Consider the following 12,671-nt stretch of genomic DNA (forward strand, 5'->3'; position numbering starts at 1 on the left):
TATCACTGGAGCGTTTATGCCATTATTAACCTTACATACTGGGACTTGTGTAGAGACGGTCTCAACTCACGTTGCTCACAGCGGACATGCAGTGTTTCCCATAAACTGCCAAGATACCTGTGGCGGTGGGGGCGTGGCTATGGGCGTGGTCACCATGACATCATCGAGTAATTTGCATAATTTACGACAATGATATGATTTTTTCTAAAAAGGCTCAAAAAATGTATACTTACTAGAGATGTCCGATAATATCGGTCTGCCGATATTATCGGCCGATAAATGCGTTAAAATGTAATATCGGAAATTATCGGTATCGGTTTTTGTATTATCAGTATCGTTTTTTTTTTTGTTTTTTTTTTTTTTAATTAAATCCACATAAAAAACACAAGATACACTTACAATTAGTGCACCAACCCAAAAAACCTCCCTCCCCCATTTACACTCATTCACACAAAAGGGTTGTTTCTTTCTGTTATCAATATTCTGGTTCCTACATTATATATCAATATATATCAATACAGTCTGCAAGGGATACAGTCCGTAAGCACACATGATTGTGCGTGCTGCTGGTCCACTAATAGTACTAACCTTTAACAGTTAATTTTACAAATTTTCATTCATTACTAGTTTCTATGTAACTGTTTTTATATTGTTTTACTTTCTTTTTTATTCAAGAAAATGTTTTTTATTTATTTATCTTATTTTATTTTATTCATTTTTTTTAAAAAGTACCTTATCTTCACCATACCTGGTTGTCCAAATTAGGCATAATAATGTGTTAATTCCACGACTGTATATATCGGTTGATATCGGTATCGGTTGATATCGGTATCTGTAATTAAAGAGTTGGACAATATCGGCAAAAAGCCATTATCGGACATGCCTAGTTTTTATCAAAAGTTTTCTCTCGCAGAACGTGACTTCTCAGTCACGTCCGTATCCTCTCTCCCCTCCTGCTCCCGGCCGCTTACTGTTAAAGACAACAAATGATTAGATTAACACGTACCACCTGTGACATGCAGTGTTTCCCATAAACTGCCGAGATACCTGTGGCGGTGGGGGCGTGGCTATGGGCGTGGTCACCATGACATCATCGGGTAGTTTGCATAATTTACGACAATGATATGATTTTCTCTAAAAAGGCTCAAAAAATGTATACTTACTAGAGATGTCCGATAATATCGGTCTGCCGATATTATCGGCCGATAAATGCGTTAAAATGTAATATCGGAAAGGATCGGTATCGTTTTTTTTATTATCAGTATCGTTTTTTTTTTGTTTTTTTTTCGTTTGTTTTTTTATTAAATCCACATAATAAACACAAGATACACTTACAATTAGTGCACCAACCCAAAAAACCTCCCTCCCCCCATTTACACTCATTCACACAAAAGGGTTGTTTCTTTCTGTTATTAATATTCTGCTTCCTACATTATATATCAATATATATCAATACAGTCTGCAAGGGATACAGTCCGTAAGCACACATGATTGTGCGTGCTGCTGCTCCACTAATAGTACTAACCTTTAACAGTTAATTTTACAAATTTTCATTCATTACTAGTTTCTATGTAACTGTTTTTATATTGTTTTACTTTCTTTTTTATTCAAGAAAATGTTTTTAATTTATTTATCTTATTTTATTTGATTCATTTTTTTTAAAAAGTACCTTGTCTTCACCATACCTGGTTGTCCAAATTAGGCATAATAATGTGTTAATTCCACGACTGTATATATCGGTTGATATCGGTATCGGTTGATATCGGTATCGGTAATTAAAGAGTTGGACAATATCGGCAAAAAGCCATTATCGGACATCCCTAATACTTACTAATTAATAATAACAGTTTTGTTTTAAACGTCCATCCATCCATTTTACAATATAATTACAACACTTTATGTACATATTTATACACAGATTTGAACAATAAGTTATTCACTGAAATATATTTATTAATTGTGGTTCTTACAAAAAATATATCTTATCAAATATAAAAGCTAAAATGTCTCTTAAAGCTCTGCCCCTTTAATTAGTGCATACTAAATCATTTAACTTTAGCCTACTACTACAACCATATTATTTACCAGCAACATAAAGTGAAACAGAGGCAGAGGTGTCCTGCCACAGTCAGTAACAAATACACAGAAAACAGTAGTGGTCAAATACAAATAAGGCAACAAGAGAAGTATCCTACACTTCTCTTTTGTAAAGTAAATCTGAACAGCCGATACGGGCATCTACATCAACTATATGATTTGCCTGAGAAGCTGGACAGGACAAAAAATAATACATTATTTTTTATTTGTGGCGGACGTAATTCTTTCGTGGCGGGCCGCAACAAATAAATGAATGTGTGGTAAACACTGACATCTAATCACCTGCCAGCTGTGTCTCGCCGTCAGCGCATGCCCCGCCCCTACCCGATGGTGCTCGTCCTCAGCACCTTGGACAGCGGCGGTGACTTTTGCTCCTACAAGCGCGCTGGCCCCATCTCCCTCCACATTTATATTAATAATGAATAAAAAAGACGGTATATGTATGCATGCTTGCTTTGGAGCCCCTGGCTGGAAAGAAACGCTTGCCTTGTCCTTAAAAAGTAAAAATTCGAGGCCTGGTTCTCTGGTCCAGATTCACGGAGGACGGCTGTCCCCACAAGAAGTTCTTCCACACCAGATACCTGATGAGGATGCGTCTGACGCCGGACTGCTCCAAGATGCTCATCTCCACGACCTCGGGGTATCTGCTCATCCTCCACGACCTGGACCTCACCCAGTCCCTGGAGGTGGGCAGCTACCGCATGCTGCGAGCCAGACGCACGCCCCTCACTTCAGGTCGGCCCCGCCCCTCTCTCTCTCTCCGTGTTTTCACTCCTTTTTTTGGGGGGTCGAGGAGTTTGACATTTTTGTAAAATGTGTAGATGGCGGTGCTCTGGCGTCCAGGGCAGCCGGACCTCGCCAGGGGAACGACTCCAGCAAGCTCCACCCCCACAGAGAAGGTGAGTCACTGAAAATGTATTGACAATAATAATAATAATATATTTTATTTGTAAAAAAAAAAGCACTTTACATTGCGTAAACAACCTCAAAGTGCTACAGTGTATTAAAATAAATAAATAAATAAAAAAGATAAGAAAAATAAAAACTAGAACAGCCTAATAGCTAGAACTAGTATGCATATATCTAAAAAAAAAAAAATTAAAAAAGAAAGGTTTTTAAGCCTTTTTTAAAAGCACTCACAGTCTGTGGTGCCCTCAGGTGGTCAGGGAGAGCGTTCCACTGAGGTTGGAGGAGGTTAGCCTGTCCGGAGCGGAGGTGTCGCGTGGCGGATTTGGGAGTGAGCACGTTAGGAAAACATGTCAGCCTGCCAATGTGGGCTTCATGACTTTTAGGCCCCTGTCCAACCAACTTTAGGGTCCTGGAACCTCCAGTTCACAGGTGTCAACGCGGCCCGCGAAAGCCCGGAAATAATAAGTTAATAAATCATTGTATCATGTCATCTTTTCATTGTGACAGACAGAAATGCACATATTTTAAACATTATTATGTAATAGTCTAATAGAATCTCACCATTCCCGAGCGCGGCCGCCGCTGCTGCTCGCTGCTCCCCTCACCTCCCATGGGGTGCAACGAAGGCTGTTGCGTCGGAGAGAGTTGCACGTGTCAACAAACTACGGGGAGTTCAGGGACCGCCAAAATTAGTCGGACAAAATACCAAATACTCTCATTAGTGACGCATGTTTAGTATAAACAGTTGGATTTCGAACAATTAGGAAGGTTTTCACACAGTATAAAACGTTTGGTGGACAAAATGAGACAAAGGAGGGGCGGCGTTAAACACGTCTCTCTGTGGCAGCGTCGGAGAAAGTTGTACATGTAAACAAAGTACGGTGAGTTCAAGGACCACCAAAATTAGTAGGACAAAACACCAAATACTCTCATTAGTGACGCATGTTTAGTATAAACAGTTGGATTTCGAACAATTAGGAAGGTTTTCACACAGTATAAAACGTTTGGCGGACAAAATGAGACAAAGAGGGGTGGCGTTAAACACGTCTCTCTGTGGCAGCGTCGGAGAAAGTTGTACGTGTAAACAAAGTACAGTGGGTTCAAGGACCGCCAAAATTAGTAGGACAAAACACCAAATACTCTCATTAGTGAAGCATGTTTAATATAAGTAGTTGGATTTTTAACAATTAGGAAGGTTTTAGCACAGTATAAAATGTTTGGTGGACAAAATGAGACAAAGGAGTGGTGGCGATAAACACGTCTTTCTGTGGCAGCCTCGAAGAAAGTTGCACATGTAAACAAATTATGGTTAGTTCAGGGGCCGCCAAAATTAGTCAGATAAAATACCAAATACTCTCATTAGTGACGCATGTTTAATATAAACAGTTGGATTTTTAACAATTAGGAGAGTTTTCACACAGGATAAAATGTTTGGTGGACAAAATGAGACAATGGAGGGGTGGCGTTAAACACGTCTCTCTGTGGCAGTGTCGGAGAAAGTTGTACGTGTAAACAAACTACGGTGAGTTCAAGGACCGCCAAAATTAGTAGGACAAAATACCAAATACTCTCATTAGTGAAGCATGTTTAGTATAAATAGTTGGATTTCGAACAATTAGGAAGGTTTTCACACAGTATAAAACGTTTGGTGGACAAAATGAGACAAAGGAGGGGTGACGTTAAACACGTCTCTCTGTGGCAGCGTCGGAGAAAGTTGCACGGGTAAACAAGCTACGGCGAGTTCAAGGACCGCCAAAATTAGTAGGACAAAATACCAAATACTCTCATTAGTGAAGCATGTTTAATATTAGTAGTTGGATTTTTAACAATTAGGAAGGTTTTAGCACAGTATAAAATGTTTGGTGGACAAAATGAGACAAAGGAGTGGTGGCGTTAAACACGTCTCTCTGTGGCAGCCTCGAAGAAAGTTGCACATGTAAACAAATTACGGTGAGTTCAAGGGCCGCCAAAATTAGTCGGACAAAATACCAAATACTCTCATTAGTGACGCATGTGTAGTATAAACAGTTGGATTTCGAACAATTAGGAAGGTTTTCACACAGTATAAAACGTGTGGTGGACAAAATGAGACAATGGAGGGGTGGCGTTAAACACGTCTCTCTGTGGCAGCGTCGGAGAAAGTTGCACGTGTAAACAAGCTACGGCGAGTTCAAGGACCGCCAAAATTAGTAGGACAAAATACCAAATACTTTCATTAGTGAAGCATGTTTAATATAAGTAGTTGGATTTTTAATAATTAGGAAGGTTTTAGCACAGTATAAAACATTTGGCGGACAAAATGAGACAAAGAGGGGTGGCGTTAAACACGTCTCACTGTGGCAGCCTCGAAGAAAGTTGCGCATGTAAACAAATCATGGTTAGTTCAGGGGCCGCCAAAATTAGTCAGATAAAATACCAAATACTCTCATTAGTGAAGCATGTTTAATATAAACAGTTGGATTTTTAACAATTAGGAAGGTTTTCATACAGTATAAAACATTGGGTGGGAAAAATGAGACAAAGGAGGGGTGGCGTCAAACACGTCTCTCTGTGGCAGCGTCGGAGAAAGTTGTACGTGTAAACAAACTACGGTGAGTTCAAGGACCGCCAAAATTAGTAGGACAAAATACCAAATACTCTCATTAGTGAGGCATGTTCAATATAAACAGTTGGATTTTTAAAAATTAGGAAGGTTTTCACACAGTATAAAACGTTTGGTGGACAAAATGAGACAAAGGAGGGGTGGCGTTAAACACGTCTCTCTGTAGCAGCGTCGGAGAAAGTTGTACGTGTAAACAAAGTACGGTGAGTTCAAGGACCGCCAAAATTAGTAGGACAAAATACCAAATACTCTCATTAGTGACGCATGTTTAGTATAAACAGTTGGATTTTTAACAATTAGGAAGGTTTTCACACAGTATAAAACGTTTGGTGGACAAAATGAGACAAAGGAGTGGTGGCGTTAAACACGTCTCTCTGTGGCAGCCTCGAAGAAAGTTGCACATGTAAACAAATTACGGTGAGTTCAAGGGCCGCCAAAATTAGTAGGACAAAACACCAAATACTCTCATTAGTGACGCATGTTTAATATAAACAGTTGGATTTTTAACAATTAGTAAGGTTTTCACACAGTATAAAACGTTTGGTGGACAAAATGAGTCAAAGGAGGTGTGGCATAGCAGATTAGGATGTTTGATGTACTTGTGCACTTGTCCCCCGCAGGCATTTCTCCCAGGAACAGCCTGGAGGTCCTGACTCCGGAGATACCCGGGGAGAGGGACCGGGGCAACTGCATCACCTCCCTGCAGCTCCACCCCAAGGGCTGGGCCACGCTCATCCGCTGCTCCAGCAACATGGACGACCAGGAGGTGAGGATGATAGTTGGCAGAGCTTAGAATGACTTTAAAGGCCTTATATAAGTCTCATAATGACTAGCCTACTATCAAAATGACTTTAAAGGCCTTATATAAGTCTCATAATGACTAGCCTACTATCAAAATGACTTTAAAGGCCTTATATAAGTCTCATAATGACTAGCCTACTATCAAAATGACTTTAAAGGCCTTATATAAGTCTCATAATGACTAGCCTACTATCAAAATGACTTTAAAGGCCTTATATAAGTCTCATAATGACTAGCCTACTATCAAAATGACTTTTTTAAAAAGAAAACAAATTTTGTGATGCTAAAAAGTATCGACGTAATCGTAGCAGTATCAACTAGATACGCTCTTGTACTTGGTATCATTACAGTGGATGTCAGGTGTAGATCCACCCATGGCGTTTGTTTACATTGTGACGCCGGTGAGCTACGGTGTGTAGTGAAGCATGTTTGGCTACTCCTCGTCCTCCAGTGATAATGATACTTGTAAAAACCGTATCACACATTGGTCATATTTAAAGTCCTCATGTGTCCAAGGACGTATTTACTGACTTTATAAACATAATATACATTTTTTAAAAAGGGAAAAAAGATTTTGTGATGCTAAAAATATCGACGTAATCATAGCAGTATCGACTAGATACGCTCTTGTACTTGGTATCATTACAGTGGATGTCAGGTGTAGATCCACCCATGGCGTTTGTTTACAATTGTGACGCCGGTGAGCTACGGTGTGTAGTGAAGCATGTTTGGCTACTCCTCGTCCTCCAGTGATAATGATACTTCTAAAAACCGTATCATACATTGGTCATATTCAAAGTCCTCATGTGTCCAAGGACGTATTTACTGACTTTATAAACATAATAGGAATTTTACAAAAAAGATTTTGTGATGCTAAAAATATCGATGTAATCATAGCAGTATCAACTAGCTGCGCTCTTGTACTTGGTATCATTACAGTGGATGTCAGGTGTAGATCCACCCATGGTGTTTGTTTACAATTGTGACGCCGGTGAGCTATTGTATCCTCCTACGGTGTGTAGTGAAGCATGTTTGGCTATTCCTCCTCCTCCAGTGATAATGATACTTGTAAGAAATGTATCATACATTGGTCATATTCAAAGTCCTCATGTGTCCAGGGACGTATTTACTGACTTTATAAACATAATATGAATTTTTTTTAAAAAGATTTTGTGATGCTAAAAATATCGATGTAATCATAGCAGTATCGACTAGATACGCTCTTGTACTTGGTATCATTACAATGGATGGCAGGTGTAGATCCACCCATGGCGTTTGTTTACATTGTGACGCCGGTGAGCTACGGTGTGTAGTGAAGCATGTTTGGCTATTCCCCGTCCTCCAGTGATAATGATACTTGTAAGAAACGTATCATACATTGGTCATATTCAAAGTCCTCATGTGTCCAGGGACGTATTTACTGACTTTATAAACATAATAGGAATTTTAAAAAAAAAGATTTTGTGATGCTAAAAATATCGATGTGATCATAGCAGTATCGACTAGATACGCTCTTGTACTTGGTATCATTACAGTGGATGTCAGGTGTAGATCCACCCATGGCGTTTGTTTACAATTGTGACGCCGGTGAGCTATTGTATCCTCCTACGGTGTGTAGTGAAGCATGTTTAGCTATTCCCCGTCCTCCAGTGATAATGATACTTGTAAGAAACTTATCATACATTGGTCATATTCAAAGTCCTCATGTGTCCAGGGACGTATTTACTGACTTCATAAACAAAATATGAATTTTAAAAAAAGATTTTGTGATGCTAAAAATATCGATGTAATCATAGCAGTATCGACTAGCTGCGCTCTTGTACTTGGTATCATTACAGTGGATGTCAGGTGTAGATCCACCCATGGCGTTTGTTGACATTGTGACGCCGGTGAGCTACGGTGTGTAGTGAAGCATGTTTAGCTACTCCTCGTCCTCCAGTGATAATGATACTTGTAAGAAACTTATCATACATTGGTCATATTCAAAGTCCTCATGTGTCCAGGGACGTATTTACTGACTTTATAAACATAATAGGAATTTTTAAAAAAAGATTTTGTGATGCTAAAAAGTATCGATGTAATCATAGCAGTATCGACTAGATACGCTCTTGTACTTGGTATCATTACAGTGGATGGCAGGTGTAGATCCACCCATGGCGTTTGTTGACATTGTGACGCCGGTGAGCTACGGTGTGTAGTGAAGCATGTTTGGCTATTCCCCGTCCTCCAGTGATAATGATACTTGTAAGAAACTTATCATACATTGGTCATATTCAAAGTCCTCATGTGTCCAGGGACGTATTTACTGACTTTATAAACATAATATGAATTTTTTTTAAAAAGATTTTGTGATGCTAAAAATATCGATGTAATCATAGCAGTATCGACTAGATACGCTCTTGTACTTGGTATCATTACAATGGATGGCAGGTGTAGATCCACCCATGGCGTTTGTTTACATTGTGACGCCGGTGAGCTACGGTGTGTAGTGAAGCATGTTTGGCTATTCCCCGTCCTCCAGTGATAATGATACTTGTAAGAAACGTATCATACATTGGTCATATTCAAAGTCCTCATGTGTCCAGGGACGTATTTACTGACTTTATAAACATAATAGGAATTTAAAAAAAAAAGATTTTGTGATGCTAAAAATATCGATGTGATCATAGCAGTATCGACTAGATACGCTCTTGTACTTGGTATCATTACAGTGGATGTCAGGTGTAGATCCACCCATGGCGTTTGTTTACAATTGTGACGCCGGTGAGCTATTGTATCCTCCTACGGTGTGTAGTGAAGCATGTTTAGCTATTCCCCGTCCTCCAGTGATAATGATACTTGTAAGAAACTTATCATACATTGGTCATATTCAAAGTCCTCATGTGTCCAGGGACGTATTTACTGACTTCATAAACAAAATATGAATTTTAAAAAAAGATTTTGTGATGCTAAAAATATCGATGTAATCATAGCAGTATCGACTAGCTGCGCTCTTGTACTTGGTATCATTACAGTGGATGTCAGGTGTAGATCCACCCATGGCGTTTGTTGACATTGTGACGCCGGTGAGCTACGGTGTGTAGTGAAGCATGTTTAGCTACTCCTCGTCCTCCAGTGATAATGATACTTGTAAGAAACTTATCATACATTGGTCATATTCAAAGTCCTCATGTGTCCAGGGACGTATTTACTGACTTTATAAACATAATAGGAATTTTTAAAAAAAGATTTTGTGATGCTAAAAAGTATCGATGTAATCATAGCAGTATCGACTAGATACGCTCTTGTACTTGGTATCATTACAGTGGATGGCAGGTGTAGATCCACCCATGGCGTTTGTTGACATTGTGACGCCGGTGAGCTACGGTGTGTAGTGAAGCATGTTTGGCTATTCCCCGTCCTCCAGTGATAATGATACTTGTAAGAAACTTATCATACATTGGTCATATTCAAAGTCCTCATGTGTCCAGGGACGTATTTACTGACTTTATAAACATAATATGAATTTAAAAAAAAGATTTTGTGATGCTAAAAATATCGATGTAATCATAGCAGTATCGACTAGATACGCTCTTGTACTTGGTATCATTACAGTGGATGTCAGGTGTAGATCCACCCATGGCGTTTGTTTACAATTGTGACGCCGGTGAGCTACGGTGTGTAGTGAAGCATGTTTGGCTACTCCTCGTCCTCCAGTGATAATGATACTTGTAAGAAACTTATCACACATTGGTCATATTCAAAGTCCTCATGTGTCCAGGGACGTATTTACTGACTTTATAAACATAATATACATTTTTTAAAAAGGGAAAAAAGATTTTGTGACGATAAAAAGTATCGATGTAATCATAGCAGTATCGACTAAATACGCTATTGTACTTGGTATCATTACAGTGGATGTCAGGTGTAGATCCACCCATGGCGTTTGTTTACAATTGTGACGCCGGTGAGCTATTGTATCCTCCTACGGTGTGTAGTGAAGCCTGTTTGGCTATTCCCCGTCCTCCAGTGATAATATACTTGTAAAAACCGTATCATACATTGGTCATATTCAAAGTCCTCATGTGTCCAGGGACGTATTTACTGACTTCATAAACAAAATATAAATTTTAAAAAAAGATTTTGTGATGCTAAAAATATCGATGTAATCATAGCAGTATCGAGTAGATACGCTCTTGTTCTTGGTATCATTACAGTGGATGTCAGGTGTAGATCCACCCATGGCGTTTGTTTACAATTGTGACGCCGGTGAGCTACGGTGTGTAGTGAAGCATGTTTGGCTATTCCTCGTCCTCCAGTGATAATGATACTTGTAAAAACCGTATCATACATTGGTCATATACAAAGTCCTCATGTGTCCAGGGACGTATTTACTGACTTTATAAACATAATATGATTTTTTTTTTTTAAATGTGTGATGCTAAAAATATCTATGTAATCATAGCAGTATCGACTAGATACGCTCTTGTACTTGGTATCATTACAGTGGATGTCAGGTGTAGATCCACCCATGGCGTTTGTTTACAATTGTGACGCCGGTGAGCTATTGTATCCTCCTACGGTGTGTAGTGAAGCATGCTTAGCTATTCCCCGTCCTCCAGTGATAATGATACTTGTAAGAATCTTATCATACATTGGTCATATTCAAAGTCCTCATGTGTCCAGGGACGTATTTACTGACTTTATAAACATAATATGAATTTTTTTTTTAAAAATTTTGTGATGCTAAAAATATCGATGTAATCATAGCAGTATCGACTAGATACGCTCTTGTACTTGGTATCATTACAGTGGATGTCAGGTGTAGATCCACCCATGGCGTTTGTTGACATTGTGACGCCGGTTAGCTACGGTGTGTAGTGAAGCATGTTTGGCTATTCCCCGTCCTCCAGTGATAATGATACTTGTAAGAAACTTATCATACATTGGTCATATTCAAAGTCCTCATGTGTCCAGGGACGTATTTACTGACTTTATAAACATAATATACATTTTCTAAAAAGGGAAAAAAGATTTTGTGACGATAAAAAGTATCGATGTAATCATAGTAGTATCGACTAAATACGCTATTGTACTTGGTATCATTACAGTGGATGTCAGGTGTAGATCCACCCATGGCGTTTGTTTACAATTGTGACGCCGGTGAGCTACGGTGTGTAGTGAAGCATGTTTGGCTACTCCTCGTCCTCCAGTGATAATGATACATGTAAAAACAGTATCATACATTGGTCATATTCAAAGTCCTCATGTGTCCAGGGACGTATTTACTGACTTTATAAACATAATATGAATTATAAAAAAGATTTTGTGATGATAAAAATATCGATGTAATCATAGCAGTATCGACTAGATACGCTCTTGTGCTTGGTATCATCACAGTGGATGTCAGGTGTAGATCCACCCATGGCGTTTGTTTACAATTGTGACGCCGGTGAGCTACGGTGTGCAGTGAAGCATGTTTGGCTATTCCTCCTCCTCCAGTGATAATGATACTTGTAAGAAACTTATCACACATTGGTCATAGTCAAAGTCCTCATGTGTCCAGGGACGTATTTACTGACTTTATAAACATAATATACATTTTTAAAAAAGGGAAAAAAGATTTTGTGACGATAAAAATATCGATGTAATCATAGTAGTATCGACTAAATACGCTATTGTACTTGGTATCATTACAGTGGATGTCAGGTGTAGATCCACCCATGGCGTTTGTTTACAATTGTGACGCCGGTGAGCTATTGTATCCTCCTACGGTGTGTAGTGAAGCCTGTTTGGCTATTCCCCGTCCTCCAGTGATAATGATACTTGTAAGAAACTTATCATACATTGGTCATATTCAAAGTCCTCATGTGTCCAAGGACTTATTTACTGACTTTATAAACATAATATGAATTTTAAAAAAAAAGATTTTGTGATGCTAAAAATATCGATGTAATCATAGCAGTATCGACTAGATACGCTCTTGTACTTGGTATCATTACAGTGGATGTCAGGTGTAGATCCACCCATGCCGTTTGTTTACATTGTGACGCCGGTGAGCTATTGTATCCTCCTACGGTGTGTAGTGAAGCCTGTTTGGCTATTCCTCGTCCTCCAGTGATAATGATACTTGTAAGAAACCGTATCATACATTGGTCATATTCAAAGTCCTCATGTGTTCCAGGGACGTATTTACTGACTTTATAAACATAATAGGATTTTTTTTTTTTTAATTTTGTGATGCTAAAAATATCGATGTAATCATAGCAGTATCGACTAGCTA

At 39.0% G+C, this 12,671-nt stretch overlaps 1 protein-coding gene across 1 annotated transcript in view; it reads left to right on the forward strand.

Moving 5' to 3' along the window:
* The window catches only part of LOC133640813 (DDB1- and CUL4-associated factor 10-like), a 47,626-nt gene that overhangs the window by 32,157 nt on the left and 2,798 nt on the right, over positions 1-12,671 (forward strand). The window contains exons 4-6 of the mRNA XM_062034491.1: positions 2,630-2,832; positions 2,919-2,996; positions 6,229-6,374. Of these exons, the coding sequence (XP_061890475.1) occupies positions 2,630-2,832; positions 2,919-2,996; positions 6,229-6,374 (427 nt within the window). The remainder of the gene's footprint in view (positions 1-2,629; positions 2,833-2,918; positions 2,997-6,228; positions 6,375-12,671) is intronic.

Source organism: Entelurus aequoreus, linkage group LG23, assembly GCF_033978785.1.
Source record: "Entelurus aequoreus isolate RoL-2023_Sb linkage group LG23, RoL_Eaeq_v1.1, whole genome shotgun sequence".
In the NCBI taxonomy this organism is placed as follows: domain Eukaryota; kingdom Metazoa; phylum Chordata; class Actinopteri; order Syngnathiformes; family Syngnathidae; genus Entelurus; species Entelurus aequoreus.